The sequence below is a fragment of the Aspergillus foveolatus genome, assembly GCF_047715535.1.
Source record: "Aspergillus foveolatus strain CBS 279.81 unplaced genomic scaffold BDW70scaffold_89, whole genome shotgun sequence".
NCBI classification, from domain to species: domain Eukaryota; kingdom Fungi; phylum Ascomycota; class Eurotiomycetes; order Eurotiales; family Aspergillaceae; genus Aspergillus; species Aspergillus foveolatus.
This window is the reverse complement of record NW_027396153.1, coordinates 1-19557: the sequence shown is the minus strand read 5'-3', so window position 1 is coordinate 19557 and position 19557 is coordinate 1. Positions and strand designations below refer to the sequence as shown.

The 19557-nt window shown below is 50.1% G+C and overlaps 8 protein-coding genes across 8 annotated transcripts; 4 read left to right on the top strand and 4 right to left on the bottom strand.

Moving 5' to 3' along the window:
• Positions 1-163: 163 nt before the first annotated feature.
• On the bottom strand, positions 164-1501 carry BDW70DRAFT_171856 (uncharacterized protein; the record flags this gene model as incomplete). The annotated part of the gene is made up of 2 exons (XM_073743338.1): positions 164-1183; positions 1433-1501. 2 exons carry the CDS (start codon positions 1499-1501, stop codon positions 164-166), a joined length of 1089 nt encoding a protein of 362 aa, XP_073591710.1.
• A 1147-nt stretch (positions 1502-2648) lies between these two features.
• Positions 2649-4744, bottom strand: met2 (homoserine O-acetyltransferase). Its single transcript, XM_073738216.1, has 3 exons — positions 4605-4744; positions 4148-4538; positions 2649-4096 (listed from the first exon to the last, which is right to left on the bottom strand). Exons 1-3 carry the CDS (start codon positions 4633-4635, stop codon positions 3049-3051), a joined length of 1470 nt encoding a protein of 489 aa, XP_073591709.1. The 5' UTR covers positions 4636-4744; the 3' UTR covers positions 2649-3048.
• Positions 4745-4754: 10 nt separating this feature from the next.
• On the bottom strand, positions 4755-6657 carry BDW70DRAFT_120373 (NAD(P)/FAD-dependent oxidoreductase). Its single transcript, XM_073734750.1, has 4 exons — positions 6256-6657; positions 5910-6199; positions 5276-5849; positions 4755-5204 (listed from the first exon to the last, which is right to left on the bottom strand). Exons 1-4 carry the CDS (start codon positions 6521-6523, stop codon positions 4957-4959), a joined length of 1380 nt encoding a protein of 459 aa, XP_073591708.1. The 5' UTR covers positions 6524-6657; the 3' UTR covers positions 4755-4956.
• An 869-nt stretch (positions 6658-7526) lies between these two features.
• Positions 7527-9579, top strand: BDW70DRAFT_171854 (SAP domain protein). The gene has a single exon (XM_073743337.1). It carries the CDS (start codon positions 7615-7617, stop codon positions 9505-9507), a length of 1893 nt encoding a protein of 630 aa, XP_073591707.1. The 5' UTR covers positions 7527-7614; the 3' UTR covers positions 9508-9579.
• A 310-nt stretch (positions 9580-9889) lies between these two features.
• On the top strand, positions 9890-12447 carry BDW70DRAFT_144188 (OSTA/TMEM184 family protein). Its single transcript, XM_073738215.1, has 6 exons — positions 9890-10374; positions 10450-10600; positions 10672-10969; positions 11041-11166; positions 11214-11363; positions 11417-12447. Exons 1-6 carry the CDS (start codon positions 10332-10334, stop codon positions 12275-12277), a joined length of 1629 nt encoding a protein of 542 aa, XP_073591706.1. The 5' UTR covers positions 9890-10331; the 3' UTR covers positions 12278-12447.
• A 599-nt stretch (positions 12448-13046) lies between these two features.
• On the bottom strand, positions 13047-14409 carry BDW70DRAFT_144186 (COP9 signalosome complex subunit 6). The gene is made up of 3 exons (XM_073738214.1): positions 14090-14409; positions 13559-14038; positions 13047-13505 (listed from the first exon to the last, which is right to left on the bottom strand). Exons 1-3 carry the CDS (start codon positions 14358-14360, stop codon positions 13096-13098), a joined length of 1161 nt encoding a protein of 386 aa, XP_073591705.1. The 5' UTR covers positions 14361-14409; the 3' UTR covers positions 13047-13095.
• Positions 14410-14567: 158 nt separating this feature from the next.
• On the top strand, positions 14568-16535 carry BDW70DRAFT_144185 (uncharacterized protein). The gene has a single exon (XM_073738213.1). It carries the CDS (start codon positions 14590-14592, stop codon positions 16528-16530), a length of 1941 nt encoding a protein of 646 aa, XP_073591704.1. The 5' UTR covers positions 14568-14589; the 3' UTR covers positions 16531-16535.
• Positions 16536-16756: 221 nt separating this feature from the next.
• On the top strand, positions 16757-17843 carry BDW70DRAFT_171850 (DNA-directed RNA polymerase III subunit C31; the record flags this gene model as incomplete). The annotated part of the gene is made up of 3 exons (XM_073743336.1): positions 16757-16867; positions 17000-17246; positions 17310-17843. 3 exons carry the CDS (start codon positions 16757-16759, stop codon positions 17687-17689), a joined length of 738 nt encoding a protein of 245 aa, XP_073591703.1. The 3' UTR covers positions 17690-17843.
• Positions 17844-19557: the final 1714 nt, after the last annotated feature.

Genomic DNA, 19557 nt, shown 5'->3' with positions numbered 1-19557 from the left:
AAAAAAAAAAAAAAAAAAAAAAAAAAAAAAAAAAAAAAAAAAAAAAAAAAAAAAAAAAAAAAAAAAAAAAAAAAAAAAAAAAAAAAAAAAAAATAAGCCACACCAAATGCCCAAACAGCGGAGAACACCCAACACCTGCATTGAACCGCTCACTAAACAGAACCTATTCACTCCTTTTCACGAAGAGCCTACTGAGGTCTTTAATCAGCGGCACCTGATCCCTCAATCTGCGCGAGCCCATATCTGTGCCCTTCCATCTGGACGGATGCAATGCCGCCTTGATACCCGTCCAAGATACACCTACCCTAGACCCGCTTCTTGACCTCTGAGAAGAGGAATTGCCCTTTTGTCCATAATGTGTCCTGCAGATGTAACCGTCATCGGTACTCCGTTGCTTGCTCTGTTGTCGCGAAGGTTCCTGAGTTGGGTCGTATCTCATAATCCCTGGCGCCATCTTCGAGAGAACGGCGTGTTGGAGTGCTTTATTGCGCTGGGCTTCCTCGTCGGGCGTTAAGAAGCGGGCGATCCCCGTGGTATCAATTATAATGCTGCGGGGTTTTCTTAGGTTGGAATTTGCGTGAGCATAAGATGTGAAGGTGGGTTTCTGGTGTTGAGTTGCCGCGGAAACTCTAGTTAGCCCTAAGCTTGGGGAAGGGTGGCTCGATAGGGTTAAAGTTTCAGAAGATAGATTTGTGACGGTGCTGGTTGTGTTGAGGAAAAGTTTAGTGTCTTCGATGTTCTCCTTTTCGGGTGCTGGTCCTGACGGGATGGGTGAGGGTGGGGATTCAGAAAGGAAGGCCTTTGTGGTTCGTGTCCATTTTGGTTGTCTGTATCCTGTTATAATGGCGCCTGTTGTTGACTTGGGTTCATTTGTCCTAGGACTCTGAGTTGAGGACTGGGGGTATGAGGGCTCGGCGCTGGTATTGGAGCATGATGTGCTTGTTCTGGGGTTGCTGAATATCGAGATATCCCTTGTGTCTCCGGTGTCTGACGCATCGCCAAACTGGGAGTGTTGCACTCTCATAGTTTGCATACTCGGCTGTTGTGTGAGACCCACGCCAGAGTCGTACCCTGTTGCCGAAGCCGTCTTTGGTCTGGGGTTCGATATTGGAGCCTTCAAGACAAGCTGGGCTTCTGTTGTAATGCTTTCCCCCTGTTCATCTTGTGCCGCGTCGCGATCCCCCTGATTATTAGCGAGAGAGGGGATTCCTTGTTCGATCTGGTACGCAAGTAAGGAACAGGAAAATCTGATTTTCGATTCTAGTTCTGGAGATATCTCTTGGCGACTGATAAATGGCGACGGACGTTTAGGGGGGGAAGGCGTGTCGACGAAATCATAGTACCGGGTGGGCTTTTCGTCTAGGGCTGCTGCGAACGTTGGTTTCTAGATCTGTAAGAGCGGGTTCGAAAGCAATTATATCTGAGACCTTACCTGCGAACCGAATAGAAGAGACAAAGAAGCGCGCCTCTTTGGCGCGGTTCTGGATAGAAGGACATCCATAGTGTGGATGGAACCATGTAGTTTGGCGTATACCGCCAAAAGTATATGTAGTTGGACCACACAACTACAACGCACAAAGCAAAAGCAACAAGGCTCCAGGCAACCGGTCCTGAGCAGTAAGTGGGTACAAAGGGAAAAAGAATGTTAATAAATCAAGATCTGGCAAAACGAGAGAGAGGACCCAGCGCAATGGACTGGAATGCGGGGATATCAACAATGCTTCGAATCGAGCCTCGACCGAATGCCGAGCGGGGTCTGAGAGCCTCCAGGGCTAATTCCACGAGCAGACGATGCAGAAACAGGAAATTCGAGAATTAAACCTTGCCACGGGCGCCTATAAATCGCTGACCTTTGGGCGAAGAGCTGCTCGAGCAATGCAAGCGTTGTGTTTAGAGAAGCCGAATAAAGAGCGTAAGGGCTAGTTAGCCGAACAGGGAAAGAGAGAATGCTCCGAGAAATATAGAAGGAATGACGGTGATGGATGAGAGAGGAAGAAAAAGATGAAGAGGAAAGAAAGCAGAAAACAGCAGCCCAAGGTCACACGGCATCACGAGGCCCGTGAAACAAAGCCGGCAGCATCCTTAACAAGCCTCCAGAGGGCGAATCTTGCAGCAAAAGCAATGGCTGTCATTTGCCAGGTGTGGGAAACAGACATACACTCCCTGAGACTCGACCTATTGGCCGCAGCCGGATCGCCGTCGTCATCTCGACGGTGGGAAGCCGCAGAATAAGGCGATGATCCCGGAAAGCAAACGGGGATTGCCGCACAAGGACTTCGCAGACGACTCGTGCCATATGGAGTCCCACAGAGGCCAACTGTCATCGTACGCATGCAACGAGCAGGAGAACGTTCATGGGCGGGTTCATGGGCGGGAGCGTTGCGATCCATACCCGCGATATGGCCAGTACGCTGTTTGATTACTAGGGAGGCAAGTTTTATTTGATCTGTAGGAGTTCCTGCAAGGGGCAGCTGGGTTTAAAAGGGATGACTCAAGGGGCAATGTCCAACCTGACAAGTCATAATGGGCTGGTTTCGCTAGTCGGTGTTGATCGACTGGGCTGGGATTATCTACTGTTGCTGCAATAGTCTGCGCCGACTTCAGTGAAAGAGCGGAAAAAACAAAATAAAAAATAAAATAAAATAATATAAAAAGAAACGTTGGATATACTGCGTTCCTATGCAAACTATGCTGTAATATCGAACAATGTCCGGTTTTCGGAATACGGCCCATCGCCCTCACGAAATGCATCGCATGAGACCGGCATGGTCGAGGGTTTGTGTGATGGGGAGCAGTTGGATGCTTCTTTACAGTCTGACCTGTGATGGTGGTTGCGAGAGAGGCAGTTGGATGCTCATCTCTCTGACTGGTTAAGAATGAAAATAACAAGGCTGCACCGCTACTCCCACAAAACTCTGAAAATGGCTGGGATCGCCGACGTGTACTCTCTTAACCGAGAGGAGGCGTGGGAACCGCTCATTCGTAGAGCATTGATATGTGTCAAGGCTGCAATCTCTGCGCCAACGAGTGATGCTATGTGTGGTTTATTTACCAAGCGGTGATATCTTCCACCTCCGCTTCTCCAAAAGTGCTGCTCTTGGTTAGCTTGCCAACACCGTCGATGGCGGCACCATCCGTGGGCGTCTTGGACATTATGTCAGGAAGAACCTCCCGGAAGAAATCCAGGATGTACTGGTTAACCTGCTCGAATTGAAGTAGGAAGGCATCGTGGCCTTCGGGGCTGTCAATGCGTTTGAGTCTCGAGTCTGGGATGCCCTCGGCGATTTCTTTCTGCTCCTCGAAAGTAAAGAGGCCGTCGCTCTCGATTCCCAGAACCAGGGCGGGTTGCTGGATCTGCGAAAGCGCTTCACGAACAGGGTTCTCGGAGTCCGGACGGGCTCGGTGGCGAGAGACGTCATGTGTATCCAGCTTACGAGTGATGGCGATGTAACAGTTGGCGTCGAACCGTTTCACAAACTTGTCTCCCTGGTAGCGAAGGTATGACTGGGCAGAAAAATAGGTCGCAGGTCGTTTCTGAGCGTTTCCATCGGTAGTGCTGACACTTTTGCTGAAAGTCTTGGTCCCAGAGAACTGCGGGTCCATATACTGCACCTCGGTCTTCTCCGCAGGTTTCTCTGCCGCGGGAGAGTTACGGCCGCTCCAGTTGCCCTTGTGGCCATCATTGTGGATCGCCCAATGCTCGTTCGGAGGAGTAGGTAGTCTTTCTGTACCATTGATGTTCTGCCGCTTCGACGGGTCTGGCACGTTTCGACCGAACCGAGACTCGAACGAATTACGGCTTCGGTAGGTCAGAAGGGCCGACATCCGGGCAGCACCAAGTCCAGCGGCAGGAGGTTCGTCGAATGAATAATACCCATTTTCGTACTTGGGGTCGCTGTAGATGCTCTGGCGCTGCGCCTCCCCCCAGCTGATGCACCAGGCAGAGTGTCGTGCCGATGTGGCGATGGGAACGATGGCTCGAACGTAGTCCTTCCCAAAGTATGCATATTCAAGAGTGAGCATGCCGCCCATCGAGCCGCCAACTACAGCCGCGATTTGTTTGATACCAAGATCGTCCAACACCATCTTGTGAATTCTTCACCGCGTTAGCACCATTTTGTATTAATGAATGAAGTTTGGCACTCACCTCACATCATCACGGACAGTGGTAAGAGGGAACTCGGGCCCGTACAGGCCTTTTTCCGGGTTTCCATCCTTGTAGGTCACCGCACTTGCGCTTCCGTAGGGACTACCAAGGCTATTGAGACAGACAACAAAGAACCGCGAGATATCGAAGGCTTGTCCAGGGCCGCCCAGGAGGGGTCCCCACCAGTCTGCCACATCTGCGCTGCCACTCAGAGCATGGCAGATGACAAGAGCATTGTCACCACTTGGTGAGAGTGTTCCGCGGGTTGTGTAGGCTACCGGAACGTTATAGAGGGTCACGCCGGATTCCAATGTGAATGATGGGATGATAACGATAGATTGGTCCTCGATCAGGGCTGAGAATGGGTTTTCAGGTTGGGTATCGACCCTCTCTACGGGATTTAGTAGCTGTTCAGCTCAAGAGGGGGGATAAAGTAATCAGTTGGGGGGGGACTGACGGAGTCGCGCGGTAGGTTGTTCTGTGGTCATTGTGCACCACAGGTTGGCAAGACAAGCAGTGTGGAAAGATTGAATTAAATAAATGAACCAAAGGACAGACAAGAAAAAAGGGAAATGAAATGAAATCAGGTGGCGATGAGTTCGGCAATAATCTAGATAATTCGGGTTGCGAGGGGTCGCTTTTTATGCAGGAATTTTTGTACCCCAAGCCTTAGCCAATGAGTCAAGATTCGCTGGGGGACCAGTCAGCACCCATGAACCTCTTTCGGTACAACATATTGTCCGCGCTGTTTATATGTGCCTCAGGCATAATTTACGCAACTCTGGTGACTGGCCGAATAAACATGTCGACTATGCAAATATATCCCCACCTTCAGGACCACCGGCTGCTTTTTGGAGTCTCTGGGCCGTTGACTTGAAGACCCGAGGAAGGCCGGTATCCTCATAATTGCGTCCCTTCAAAATCATGTCTGCGAGCCCTTTGGTGGCAAGGAAAATAACCGGCATACCATGCCCATCGTACCCCGCACATATATATCGACCAGGCTGATCAGGAACTTCGCCAACGTGAGGGGATGAGTCATAGGCGTATCCCATAACTGTCACAACCGTACCATTAGCATATCCCTTTCCTTTCGAGATGCCCGATATAGCAACGTGGGATACTCACTGCCAGTCCAGATCTCTTTGACGTACGCGCCGCTTTCTTCCCAGCCCCTGAAAGTGCGTTGCATGAAATCGTCGTAGTAGTTCTTTGCTGGTTCGATAAGTGTGCTATCATCAATTACCTTATACCACTGTTTTCTGTCTTCTTCAAATGTGTACTGAGCGCCACCAACAATGATACTTCCATCTGGGCGGGTGATTAGGTAGCTTTGCCCATTGCCCTCGGCTGACCTAATAAGATACGAATATGGTAGAAATGGGGCATCCTTGCCATCCGGGACTGTGATGTGACAGCAGATCCCTCGGCAAGGGACGATATTCGCAGAGTACTGGGGAAGTAGTCCGGAAATGTATGCATTAGTTGCGTACACTACCTTCGACGCGGTAATGGACCCTCGCGGCGTGTGGACGGAATGGAGCCCATCCTTGCTAGTCACTGACGTGACAGGAGTGGATGTTTGCACGTTGACCATGGGCGAGCTTGTGATTTTTGAAAGCAGCCCTAAGACCAGCTTATAAGGCCATAGAGTACCTGCCGTGTAGGAAATACACGCTTTCGCGCCTTTGACTCCGGAGATCTGGTGGTTTCAGCAGCTTCACCAACCGCCGAGCCTGCGAGCTGCAACACATAGACTTACGTTCTCCGCGTATTTCTTGGAGGTATAATGGATATCAGAAGTGTACTCGAGACCGTGAGCAACGAGCGCTTCATATGTCTTCCTTGCTTTTTCACCGTCGGCTTCGTTCAAGTAAACGTTCATACATCTCGTCAAGTTCAGGTCACAATCAATATCCTCTTCGGCTATCACGGTCTTGAGGGCTTTTATGTGCGCGATCTCGAATTTTGCGACCTCAGCACCGGCATCAAGGCCGTGTCTTTCGATATGCTTGGGGATATTCCCGTACAGATCAGGACGCAAATGGCCGCCTGTACCTCATATCAGTGCTTTCACTTCAGAAGTAACTAGGAACGCTTCAACTGACCGTTACGGCCGGTAGCTCCTGAGCATATCTGCCTTGCTTCCAGAATCGCAATTGCGGGGTCAGGTTGGTCGGCGTGAGAAAGCTGTTTATAAAGGTGGTACGCGAGGCTTATTCCAGAGTATCCTGCGCCAATGATCACGATATCGCTCCGCTGAGGCAGCTCTGGCGTAGTTCGGAGGTCATCAAGCTGATGGAGCTCAGTGCGCCAGAAAGGCTCTGTGGGGTTTTCGACTGGTAACGTGGGCGGCAATGCGGTTTCATTCCCCATATTTGATAGGTCCCTTGTTCTTCTAGCTCTTCCGACTCTGCCTGGTCTAATCTAATATGTGCATTCAATAATGGGCGCTGTATGACTATTGCGAAGATGATTGTCAGCTGTGCGGGGAACATGGAGCAATCAGACGGATCTCGCTATCATTAGCGCCTAATGTGAGCCAACTTTATTTACGACCCTGCTCAAACAGCTTCAGCTCAATATCCATGTTTTCACTTGGGATAAAGCCCGTTCCATCTGGACTGCGCTCGAAGGCAATCAAAATTGGTTATATTCGAATCGAGTGTGGTGACCTTGAGGATCTCAGCGATCCTAGTTGTTTGTACGCTCAAGGACAGCGGTACTTAGATATCCTGACAAAATATTCGCAGATCTTGCTGACGTGATTCAGACTGTGATTACTTACAGAAATCTCTAGTGAGAAGTGCCTCTTATCTGCGAAACTGCCAAGTGAGGCAGGTACCAGTTGCAGTGGTAATCAAATGACTGCAAAGAAGCAGTCTCTAATCAGTCTCTGCATAAAGGCACTAATCAGAGTTGAGGACACCCCACCAACTTTAGAACCAGTGATAATTTCCGAAATGCACTTCTGTCTTGCATAATGACGTGCATGCGAGAATAGAACACCAGTCGCGATTTATCCCCCTTCCATCGAAGGATGAAGTTTCTTTCAAAGACTGTATCGATCCAAGCATAGGATCCGAGGCCCCATACTTTCAGTGTTAGAGATTGGGCCACCTTAGATACGAGAATGGGTGCCGGCTTGCGACGAGAGATAACGTAGCTAGGGTTGATGGCCATGCTTTTATATATTCTTTGGAGTATAGTTCAGTAAATGAATGAACTAATTCCACGGATTGGAAAGCTCCTGGTCAGCCCCACTCCTTCCGGAAACGGATTAGCGCTCCTGCCACTTGAAGCCGGGTCTTCTCCCCAGGCTGTCGCGTCGCATACGTAAACTACCAATTTCCAGACAGCGTCATCCAACTTCAGCCACTCAGAGTCATGATTGATCCCGGCTAATGCCACCATTATAGCCAGACAGACTTTACTTGATCATATCTCTTACCGTCATCATCGCCGCCATGACCGATTATTCGACATGGAAGGTCACCGATCTGAAGGCGGAGCTGAAGCGACGCGGTATCCCCCAGACCGGGTTGCGCTTGAAAAAAGAAATCATCGAAAAACTAGAGGAAGAGGATACTAAGGGCCCAGGAGGAGGCGTACACGAGGCGACTACTGCTGAGCCAGAGCCAGACGGGCAGGAAACGTCGCAACCCGCCGAACCAGAAGCCCCAATCGCAACCGAGAAAGCGGACGATGATGGCGCGCAGACGCAAGACACCGTAGCTGATGCTCCAGCTGCCCGGTTCGAGCCGACGGTGGCCGATGAAAAGTCAAACGGACACATAGCCCAAGCGTCTCCACCGAAGCTTGACGGTTCGACCGGCCAACCCTCACAACATTCGCAGGCGCAAGAGCCGCAAGCAGAGGCGGAGGAATCTCAGCAGAGCAATCAAGAAATTGACGCTTCTGTCAAGGAACCAGAAGCAGGGATTGCCACCCAGCCAGCGGAGGAGAAGGAAACGAGAACCAATGTCGGAGACGAGGAATCCAATACCGAAGCCCTTAGCAAGCCAGTTGAGCAGGCTCCTGGCACTGCTGATGAGGCAGAGCCCAAAATCGTACAAGAAAGAGGGAAGGAAACAGAGTCTACTGACCCGCAAGTCGCTGCTCTTGGTGCTCAAACGTCTGGGGTCAACACAGGAATATCGACCCCCCTCCCCACGGAGGAGCTTATTGACGACGTCCGAAAGAGGAAGCGTCGCAGTCAGAGTCCTGCTCCTCATCTGGAAGAGCTTGCAAGAAAGAAAGCTAAAGCTGCGGAGAAATCCGCCTTGCCGACCCCTGATGAATCCATATCCGCCTCGCGCGATGAATTGCAGCAGCCGCCCGTCCAAAGTCCAACTCCGGAGGGGAAAAGCCCCGAGATGTCAGCCAAAAAGAATACACCTCAGAAACAGGATGTGCGCTTCAAAGGCTTATTTACTTCTATTGGACCAGAAAAGACCCGACCGCCACAGGCACCGGTTGATACAGAGATGGAGGACGTCACAGTTGAACCCGCTTTACATGCCGCCACCGCTGCATTGTATATAGACGGCCTTATGCGACCACTCCAACCTGCTGCCCTCAAGAACCACCTGCTCTCGGTTGCGTCTCCGCCGGGGAAGTCACCAAACCCCGATCTGATAGTCGATTTCTACCTGGATCCCATTAAGACTCATTGTTTTGTCACGTTCGCCGATGTTTCGACAGCATCTCGCGCTCGTAACTCTCTCCACGGTACAGTATGGCCGGATGAGAAGAACCGAAAGAGCCTTTTTGTCGATTTTATTCCCGAGCACAAAGTCCAGGACTGGATTCGGATGGAAGAGGATGCCCGCGGTCAGCGTGGTCGCCCTCCCCGTTGGGAAGTCAAGTACAAGAGAGGCGATGAGGTTGAAGCGATCCTCGAGCAGATTGACCCTGAAAACGCTGGCACCCATGCTTCCCGTGGTTCAGCACCGACCGAGTTTGCACAGCCGCCGCCGCGCGGCCCACGAGCCGAAACACAGCCCGTGGACCGGCGCCCGAACGGTCCGTCCGAAAGGGGCGCTGGCTCTCTTCCTGCGCAAGGATTCGAGTCACTCGACCAACTCTTCGAGTCGACTACTACGAAACCTAAACTCTTCTACCTTCCGGTCCCGCGAGCCATTGCAGATCGGCGCCTAGACAGATTTGACGACTTGCTGCGGAAAGGCTCGTTTCCACGACGCGGCGGAGATGAAACTCGAAAGTATTCGTTCGTGGATGGCGACTTGTTTGTTGATCTAGGGCCGGAGTTTGCCGGCCGTGGAAGAGGCGCAGCTCGAGGACGAGGCCGCGGTGGAGCATTTGTCGACTCGCGAAGAGATAGAAGGGACTGGGATTAAATCTATGGCAGGTCTCCCTATTCGATGCTTCAACATTGTTACTAGAAGGCCACATTGCATGCTACTGCGGGGTTTTTTTTTTTTCTTTTTTTTTTTTTTTTTGCTCTGCTTTACTGTATTATAATGAGAGGAACTCGGGGACCGAACGAGGACCAGTGTGTACCTTTTACTGCAACTATATGGCTAGAACTACTAACACTGCAGGGCTGTGCAGGCGACCAGGATGCATGGCTTGGCAGGTGAACGCGTGCGTGGTTAGAGTGGGTGTCAGCCAGCTTGTCCAAAGCTTAGCGATCTTGTTTTTTTGCTGCTGCCTTATGAGGCTATGACGATGAGATTGACGACCTAACAGCCTTTTATATTCACAATTTATTATTCCGTCGCTATATAAACAATTGAAACCGAGTCCTTCACTCTTCAGACATTCTAAATATAGATTCGGTGTTTCACTATTTCAAGGGTTCTTCAGCCACCTCCAGGTCATTATAATCAACTTCCCCTTTTGGGCCTCTTGAGTAGTTTGTGACGGGCTGGGGAACCTGAGCCTCTCTCAGGCTCCATTCCGCGTGAAACTGTGCATCATCTCTTCTCATATACACTTCTCAGAACTTGAACTCGCCGAATCCAGTGCTGAAGAGCCGAGGGCAAGCCCTCGCCAAGCAAACACTGCAAATCCAGAGCCGTCGCGTGGTTCCAGGGGTTGATCTACCAAGACTCCGCCGACTCCACGGGCGACCCAAAATAGTTGCGCTTGAACGCTTCAGCCTTCCTCCGTGCACTTTTTCTCCCACCTCATTTTTGAGGGGTTTCAATATACCGCGAAAATGGGTTGGCCGGTCTGCAATACCACGGAGGAGGACGAGACCAGTACGCTTGCCTTATTGTGTTTTGTTGTATGATCGACTCAATGTGATCGCTAACTGATATACGTGTCGATCATAGTCCATGAGATTGACTTATGGGACAATGGACTTACTTTTCACGAACTCTGTGTAATTGTGGTCGGCGTCTTCGCCATCATCGCTGGTCTTATATCTTTCTACCTTATTATGCGACATGCCACCCATTACAGCAAACCCGTCGAACAACGGCAGTACGTGCACCGACCGTTTTCGTCCCCCTCCTTTATTCTCCGATGCTAACCATGCCCTTGCCTCGTTTTAGTATCATCCGGATCTTGCTCATGATACCGATCTATGCCCTCGTCTCCTGGCTCAGCACCTACTACTACAAACATGCCGTCTACTACAGTGTACTGGGCGACTGCTACGAAGCGTTCACAATCTCGGCTTTCTTTGCGCTGCTCTGCCACTATATCGCGCCCGATCTGCACAGCCAGAAAGATTATTTCCGCGGGATACAACCGAAGAACTGGGTTTGGCCTCTGACTTGGCTCCAGAAATGCTCTGGTGGGAAGAACGGGATATGGAGGGTTCCCCGGAGTGGTTTGACGTGGTTTAATGTAGGGACGCCAGGAGACGTTGCGCGCGCATGAGTCATATGCAATTTGGAGGTGCTGACATGGTTTGTTAGGTCATTTGGGTTGGCGTCTTTCAGTATTGTTTTCTTCGCGTACTGATGACCATTGTGGCAGTCATCACGCAAAAGTTTGATATATATTGCGAGTCGTCCCTCAACCCGGCTTTCTCTCATATCTGGGTAGGTGCCACGCGGAAGCTCCGTGGATGGGTGCTGACATTATCAAGGTGCTGGCTATTGAGTGTGTTGCCGTTACTATTGCAATGTACTGTCTCATCCAGTTTTACATCCAGATCAAGGACGAAATCAGCGAGCACAAGCCTTTCTTGAAGGTTGCGTCGATCAAACTCGTCATCTTCCTGTCATTTTGGCAATCGGTAAGTGTCAAATCTGTTTGTTTCCGCACTGCCATTGTTGATTCAGTTCTTAGAGTTTGATATCGTTCTTATACTCCGCTGGCGTCATCAAATCGTCGGAGAAAATCGCAGCCCCTGACCTTAAGGTCGTGCTTGCCGAACTAATCATCAGCGTTGAAATGGCTCTCTTCGCCGTGCTGCATCTTTGGTCATTTCCATGGAAACCGTACGCAATCGGATTCCAAACAGATGAGGTCACCGACATGTACGGCAATGGGAAGCGCACCTATCAAGGCGGACGCTGGGGGATGGGCGCTCTTCTAGACGCTCTCAATCCTATCGACCTTCTCAACGCCGTGGGTCGCAGTATGCGCTGGTTGTTCGTTGGTCGAAAGAAGAGAATGTTGGATCCCAGCTACCAGCTTTCAACCGAGCCTGTCGGCCTCGACCAAACGGGAAGCGCACAACGTCCAGTTGATACCAGCTATGGGGGCTCCGATGCTTTGATGACCGACGCTGTTTCAAACCGTTACGGACACCAAGCAGATGAAGAAGGAGAGGTGCTCCTGTCCCACGCCCAGCAAAACCCATCCACTAGCGACCTAGGAGACGTAGAATCGGCACCTCCACGTTACTATCAGGACGACCGTAATCAGCACTATCACGCCAACTCCAGATCAGATCGCGATTACCTGGTAGAATCAGACCTACACTCGCACTCCTCTCGCCCAATATCACCATTCGAAGAGGTGCATTACGTCCCATCTAGGTCTCCCTCAGACTCAGACGGCAGCTGTTATCCCCCTCAAACTGGCCGTCAAAATGATCACGCCCGCTTCCCCTCATCTACTGAGCTCCAAGAGCAACCTCCAATCCCACTACCGGAGTCTTATCAACCCCCACATACCAGATACGACCCTCATGGACGACGTTAAGCACTACCTAAAGTCGCTGGCGTGCTTGTCTTATTATTGCATTTCTTACTTGTTTACGTGCCATTTCTCCAAAGCTCTGTTTCAATGTTGATGTTACTAGAACAATACCCTGCATGTATGTTATGGTTTTAGGCGTCTTCTTTTATGTCATGAACCGGAATGATATAGACTTGTATATCTAGCTGTAATCACAGGGATGAGGTATTCTAGCATGACAGCTCTAATTAGTCGAGAGCCTCAATTAGAAGCACCTCTTATGATAGTCAGGTACCATGCCAACCTTGGGCACGATGAGGTGCAATTCGTTCGTTTCGTCAGCCTATGGCTGCAGGCTTTGGATTGTCGCACGGACGCTGAACTAACGGCTATATCCCCACCTCACCCTTATCGAAATTGAATTAAGCACGCCGACTGCTTCGAGGGCCCCTTTCACCTTACCGAGGAATGAGTACCGCACCCCGTTATGGTAGTTGAACGTAGCATCTGGCGTAGATAGGGTATCTGACAATAAGCCCTAACTTTGCATTGGATATGCCCGGCAAGACTTAGGGACTTAACTACTGGGTAAAAATCAGCATAGGTGACTGTCGAGTGTAGACGTAGCTAGCTACGCAAGACAAACCGATAGGTAATCATTGGATTGATACAGTCCTTGTATTCTTTTGTTTAATTTACACCTTCATATAAAACCAGACATCTTTTTACTTCTCCCTAGCCTACTAGATGACGAGAAACAAGCTCTACTCGGACAAGCATCGCATAACATTACCCTTGAAATCACCATTTATTCTTGTGATTGGTCATAATAAGCTAAGTCATTATCCGAGTGCCACACCATCCCGGCTCAGAATATCATCCTCGTATCGGCTCTGTCCCCCCATTTGTTTTCGGTTTCGCCTTACACTAGTCACAATTGCTGTGCGCTTGCCAACCTCCCTCATCCCATTGACACTTTGGCTGAGTTGGCCGAGCAAGGCTACAAGGCTGACATCGTTGTTTTGTGCAAGAGTCTCGGCTGAGAAAGCGCTTTGTTCATGTGGAGTGAGGAGAGAGAGATTTGACAAAAGAGAGTTGATATCTCTGAGAATGGTGTGGTCCGGTTTTGTTGCGGAATCTTTCTGACCTTCTTCCGAGGACGGAGATATGCTTGATAAATAGGACTTGATGAGGGATATTCGGGACTCCAGGGTCCGAATGGCGTTCAGGCGTGTGGTTAAAGAGGCGATCACTAATGGTGATAGTTAGCCTTCCGTTGTGCGCCAATGGCGGGACAGCACTTACGTTCTTCTTCCTCTGATGAGAGAAGGTCGGTATTTGCTGGCTGCTGCTCCTGCTTATCAGAGTCTATTTGAGATGAAGGTGCAGCTACAGTTGAGGATTCAATAGAAGCTGCATTCCTTGCCGTACGAGCCACTGTATCAATTCCAATCATCTCCGCCTCTCCTGTTTCGACGGTGTATGGTAGTTCCCTGAACCGGATATTTAACAGCTGTTCCTCGCCGTCCACCTGCATGGCTTTCCCATTCTCTGTGACACTCTCTCCCTCGTAGACGCTCTCGTAGACGGTCAGCGGTAGCTTCCCTTGAGATTGTGACGCTCCCTGAACTTGGGATGGATGGAACGCGAGAAATACTGCGGATTCATTATGATTTTGGAGTATTTGGCGATGAATCGGGAGATGTGCTGTTGTCGGCCCGGAGGGAGGAGCTGTCGACCACCATCCGATAAGGTCTAGGGCTGGTACCTTGTGTACATCTTTGACTGCGTTTGGTCAGCAAGTGCGCTTGTATTTGTCGGCGTAGGTTTTCGTACATTGTTTCACCCGGTCAACGAACCACTCGTTGGGCAGCTGAGCTTCACCGTTAGGACCTATTTCCACCACGCACTCAAAGCCATGTTCGACCGTTATCTCACGCCCATTTTGTTGGCCTAGCAGGGCCCCAACAATGGGTCCGTGCTGTGACCGTGCAGCATGCCGGGTAATATGGTCGGAGATTGTGAGAAGCGCGAGTGGATGTAGCTGGATGTGGAGACCGGAGTCTGATGACTTTTGGGACAGAATGGATATGGCTTCGTCTGACATCGTGCGTGTGTGTAGGTGTATTGTTTGAAGGTGCGATTAAGGCCGTAGCTGGCATCTAATTGTTATCCGATAGTTTGGTGGTCATGGTTGATAAGCTCTCTCCCCGGCTCAAGAGGGGGCCTAGGTTGGCGGAGTTTGCTTTGTTTGCACGAGAAGCTTCCCCGCCAACATTGCCGATTCTCACATCTCACTTCCAGCTCCCAACAATCAAAAGTCATCTTCAGCAAAAATGGCAGTTCCATCTACGTATGATGAAGTGGCGGCTCATTTACGACAGGTCCAAAACGACCCTTCTACCAGGCTTGATCAGACAATCCTTGATAAGCTAAAGCTGGAGCTTACAGAGAATACGGACCGTAAAGTCCCCGCAGCACTGTTGACACAGATATCGCAGCTCCTACCTGTCCTCCAGGAAGACCCTACACCTGTTACCACCCTTGGTATTAAGTCCGCTGCCTATTTCAGCTTTGCTGACCTTCGCGCCATCGATCCTCCTATCAATTTCATCGCCGGCTTTCGAGCCCCGTCACCACCTATAAACGAGCTAGCATTGACGTTGCTGCGCAAAGCGGGAGACCACCCAAGCGATGCTGCGATAGTTGCTGGCGATCCGGAACTGGTCACATCTCTTGTGGAACTCTGGCTATCTACATCCTCAACTGCTGTCGCTCAGGCGGCATTCGATGCTCTCTGGGCGCTCTTAGAAGTTGACCAGACGAGCACACTGGAAAATGGAGCGGAAGATGGATCTGGCGGCCAAGGTCTCATGTGGAGAAGGATTTTCAACGATAGAGATGTTTATGGGCGTCTGTTCTCCTTTTGCAGTCTCGCCGATAATGCGTCCGGCGGCCTGTCAAACCGCGAAAAGACTGTGGCCCAGGGCAGACTAATGAGCTTCCTGGTGAAAGCAGGGGGCCTACGCTGGGACTATGTCTCAAGCTCGCACGTACCAGATGTTGAGGCCAAATATAAAAGCAAGAGCCTGCTGCACTTCGCTGCTTGCGAAATGGTCGATAAGGGTGATGTTTTGATGCACATGACACAGCTGAACTTTTTCCGCGACCTTCTAGAACTCGAAGCTCCCAACCTGACGTCTAGAACCGTCGTACAGTCAGCATCTACATTCTCCTCCCCAGCTCTTGACTTTCTCATTTCGCACAAGATCCATGACACTCTGCTGGAGTATTATGTGGATGAATCGAAATTGGACCCGGTGGATTTAAGTTTCCTTTGTGGTCCAGTCATGACTTACGTCGCTCAATATGCTGAGCTCTACCCTAACCACCTTTTGCAGAACCCCCAGGCATTATTAGATCGCATTTTCTCTCGGATTGATGCTTCTCTCTTGATCTCTTCCTCGCAATGGGCACATGGGCCTGTACCAAGCGGTCAACTCAACGTCCTCTCATCTCTCCCAAGAGTACTACTGTTGGAGGCCAGCAGAAAGGGCGTAAACCCCATCTTTTCCTTACCAACAAACCCTCCGAATCAGGAGGTGTTCAACGCGCTGGGAAAGATTTTCCATGGGCCTCCAAAGCATGCTATATCTGACTCGCTGGACCTCAATATCTCTGGACAAACAGCAACCGACTGGAATAAAGAAGCGGCAGCAGCCCGCGTTCTGTACTTTCTCTATCAAAATCATCGTCCGTCGTTATGGGAGGATGTCGTCGCCGCAGCTGATGTTCTGGCGATGAAGGACATCTCTCTTGCGGCCATATCATTCATGCTCGCTATAGTCACCGCTAATTGGCAGACATTATCATTCGACTTCACCTCATCCGTTCATGGGACATCTCGGTACCAGCTTCCGTCAGAGGAAGATCTCGGTCGTTTGTCTCCGGCAATGCAAGGCGTCCTTCCTCCGTCAGGTGCCTGGGTTGCCATCTCTCCTCCAGCTTTAACCACTCTGTTACCTTTCCTATTCAAACCACCTCGTTCGTACTCCGAGTTTGTGGCCGGTGGAGCGGCTGACCCACAGAATGTTGTCTGGAAGGTTGCGACAGCGAGGTATGAGGTTCTAGTCGCCTTGTATAGGTCTATTCAAAGGATAGAGGACAGAGCGTCGGACCTTGAGGATATTGTACGCACTCTGAAGAAGAGGGTAGACGACGGGCCTCTTGGTCCTGGAGCTCAGACAATCGCTCAAGTTGAGACGGTAGGCCTATAGAATTGCAAGGGAATGAAAATCTCAGTCGCAGTTATATCGTCATATTTCCCCTTCAATGTATACGAGATATCTAGAGCAAGCGGCCTGGAATGGTGCTCCGAGCCCTAGTTTCGATGCGATTTGGCCCCGCCAAGGCGGTGAGTCAAGCTCCGCCGGAACTTTTCTCGCAGCCGCGGTCATCTTCAGACAGCTTTCTTCTCCCTTTTAATCATATCTTACAATATCCATGTCGCGATTTGGCGCAAAGAAGGGCAGAAAGCTGCCCGGCTCAGAATTTACCTGGGATGGCACAGATGCGAACGGAGAGGCAGACACAGCACCTACGCCCTTATTCCCTGTACGTTAGGCACCTCCCACCTGGGCCATGACAAAATCAAACTATCATGCGCAATCTTCTGCCCTTTGTGTGCATATGCATACTTCGTGCCTCATCGCATTCAATTCGGTTATGTCTGACCCGTCTATATAGAAATACAACATCCCACAGCCGCGGCCTCTAAGCACCCGCGAAAAAACTCAAGTCGACCTCTATCGCACCCTCCGCGAACGCTTCCATGACGGCCCCTACTATTCGATTCTCGGTGTCTCTGCAGGGGCGGCAGGGTACACGGGTAGCTCCAAGGCTAATTTCGACCCGTTCAATGGCATGCAAAGTTATTCCGGGAAGTATCAAAAGAAGAAGAGACTTGTGCCGAAGATACAGGGGAGGCCATATGGTAAGCCACCTTAACTCATCTACGTTTGGTGTATAAGGATGCTGATTTTTGGGCGTCGCGCAGTCATGAAATTCTTCCCTCGCGAACTCTGGACGACCATACAGCCGAACTACAAGCCCGACGGCATCTTAGACGGCTACGTCCCGCAGACACTACAGACTGGAACAAAACGCGGGTTTGAAGAAGACGATGAAGATGAGGATGCTGCAAAGCGCCGACGAGAAGACGGCGAGGAGGGCGAGGAGTTGGAGAACAACGGTCTCCTGGAAGACGAGGAAGATCAGGAGGGCGAGGAGGAGATCGAGGACGATGACTTTGAGGATGACGATGATGAGATGGGAGGCGACTATAATGCAGAGCAATACTTTGACGGCGGTGACGACGAATATGGAGATGATGGGTTTGGCGACGGAGGGGGCGGTGGCGATGAGGACACCTATTAACCACGCGGTGTATAAACGGATGGATACCCTTGCTGAGATTCTTGGAGTTTGGCTTTCTTTCCATCGAAGCGGTTACATAGCATACTACTGGAGTTGGTTGAGTTGTTTCGTTGACATGATTTCGATAACCAGCCTACGAGCATTTTTTTTATTACTTTTTTTCTGCCTCCCTGTGGTATCAGCTCTCAAGACCTCTCGAGAATACCCCTAATCGATTTTGATATTCTCATAGACGTCCGCTACCGGTGCTATAAGCCACAACTAAACGACACAGCGACATGACATGTCATCAGGTCAGAGCCATTATGATTCTCCCATCGAACCCTGAGTTACTGAAAAAGTCATATACTGTAAGTGATTGAGGCATCGTGGCGCTGCTAGCACTTACGTGGTATTACACTAGTCCTGGCTGTGTAAATACCTTCATATGCGCATGGCCACCTGCAGATGCAAGATACACTCTAGTATCCACAGATGAACTGTAGTTCGCCCGAAACATTTCTCTACGACAGCTGCCCCACCCCGTCATGACCAGGATGCCGGCTCTACTTAGTTCCCTGCAGTGTCTCGTGTAGCCGCACGGCAGAGTAGTGCATCTGAGGTGTCTGCGGGGAACGCTCAGAGATGACCGCGCGGTTTCGGCGATAACGGCCTCAAATCCGCAGCTTACTGGCCTCAGTGAATGAAGGCTGGTAGTAGATGAGGCGAAAAGGCGGATTAGTGTCCTTTCCTCTTGTGTGTCATATTGAGAGACCGCTGCTTCCTGACTCCAAGGCAGTTTACAGAATTGATCTACAGTTTTACCGCTAGCAGGACTCCGATCCTATCACTCCAGAACTCTGAACGGCCATCCTTAGTGTAGACTCTAGAGGCACACTCTAGTGGCCTCTCAGCGACGAAGTTGCCCGAAGGCCGACCTAGTAGTGTATCATCATAGTTTTATTCTATATGGTTGATCTCACAATCAATTGTCCAACTGCCTCACTTATACCTCCTGGGAATACAGAATATATGTAAAAATTCCAAGACGATATCCGACCTCTATTCAGAGTTGCCGGATCAACTTTCCGTATAGTGCCTCGTGTCAATAGAGAGGAACGCTTCATCCTCACGAACTCGCCGTCGACCCCTAAGCAGGCCGAGCCTTTGCATATAGTATGGATAGTGCTCGTAGCGCACAAGAAACACATGGTCGAATCGCCCGCCAGCTGAATCAGACAGATCACAACCCACAATTCATTTAAAGGATGCCTGAAGACGGGTGATGCGCAGGCTAGCAGATTTGAGCAATCCAGATCAAAATGACTACTGGACAGTACTGATCTACCATATGAAGGATGGGGAATATATTGCGAGAACGAACGACTGCAGAAGTGAACTACTCTGTGAAGAAATGTGAAAAAAAGTCAAAAAAAAAAAAAAATAAAATAAATAGAGGAAATAAAATAACAATCAACAATGTTTCTTCATTCTTTCCTTTCTAGTATGCAAGTAATTGATTCTCCAGATTCGCTTCAGAACCCACAGTGATCTTGATCGTCGCCTAATATTCCTTCAGGCCGAAAGGCAATCTGGACTCCTAACTCGAACCGGCAAGATTGGCAGCGGCACGACCGGGCAATAATAACTTATAGTCTACTCTGGTACAATGATCTGGCTTGGTCCTGACCCTGCAGACTTTTATCGGAAATGAAGGACCCCTGCTGTGCCTCGCTGTAGGCTGGAGACGGTGGACCAGTGTACCTGAAGTGTGCTAGTGTCCCCACCATATTAGTACATATACTTGCATGGAGGATCCGTTGATTATCTGCATGTCAATTTGTCGTCGAGACCTTTTCACTTTTTCCTTTTTTCTTTTTTATTTTTTC

Excerpts from the sequence above, each read along its gene's own strand:
- met2 (XM_073738216.1), bottom strand. The coding sequence starts at position 4,635 with ATGACCACAGAACAACCTACCGCGCGACTCC. Across the intron at positions 4,539-4,604 it reads ACAACCTACCGCGCGACTCC|AGAGGGTCGATACCCAACCT; the intron begins GTCAGTCCCCCC and ends TAAATCCCGTAG. Across the intron at positions 4,097-4,147 it reads ACTGTCCGTGATGATGTGAG|AATTCACAAGATGGTGTTGG; the intron begins GTGAGTGCCAAA and ends AACGCGGTGAAG.
- BDW70DRAFT_120373 (XM_073734750.1), bottom strand. The coding sequence starts at position 6,523 with ATGGGGAATGAAACCGCATTGCCGCCCACGTTACCAGTCGAAAACCCC. Across the intron at positions 5,850-5,909 it reads CCAAGAAATACGCGGAGAAC|ATCTCCGGAGTCAAAGGCGC; the intron begins GTAAGTCTATGT and ends TGAAACCACCAG. Across the intron at positions 5,205-5,275 it reads CAAAGAGATCTGGACTGGCA|TTATGGGATACGCCTATGAC; the intron begins GTGAGTATCCCA and ends CGGTTGTGACAG.
- BDW70DRAFT_171854 (XM_073743337.1), top strand. The coding sequence starts at position 7,615 with ATGACCGATTATTCGACATGGAAGGTCACCGATCTGAAGGCGGAGCTG.
- BDW70DRAFT_144188 (XM_073738215.1), top strand. The coding sequence starts at position 10,332 with ATGGGTTGGCCGGTCTGCAATACCACGGAGGAGGACGAGACCA. Across the intron at positions 10,375-10,449 it reads CACGGAGGAGGACGAGACCA|TCCATGAGATTGACTTATGG; the intron begins GTACGCTTGCCT and ends TGTCGATCATAG. Across the intron at positions 10,601-10,671 it reads AAACCCGTCGAACAACGGCA|TATCATCCGGATCTTGCTCA; the intron begins GTACGTGCACCG and ends GCCTCGTTTTAG.
- BDW70DRAFT_144186 (XM_073738214.1), bottom strand. The coding sequence starts at position 14,360 with ATGTCAGACGAAGCCATATCCATTCTGTCCCAAAAGTCATCAGACTCC. Across the intron at positions 14,039-14,089 it reads CGTTGACCGGGTGAAACAAT|TCAAAGATGTACACAAGGTA; the intron begins GTACGAAAACCT and ends GACCAAACGCAG. Across the intron at positions 13,506-13,558 it reads CTCATCAGAGGAAGAAGAAC|TGATCGCCTCTTTAACCACA; the intron begins GTAAGTGCTGTC and ends TATCACCATTAG.
- BDW70DRAFT_144185 (XM_073738213.1), top strand. The coding sequence starts at position 14,590 with ATGGCAGTTCCATCTACGTATGATGAAGTGGCGGCTCATTTACGACAG.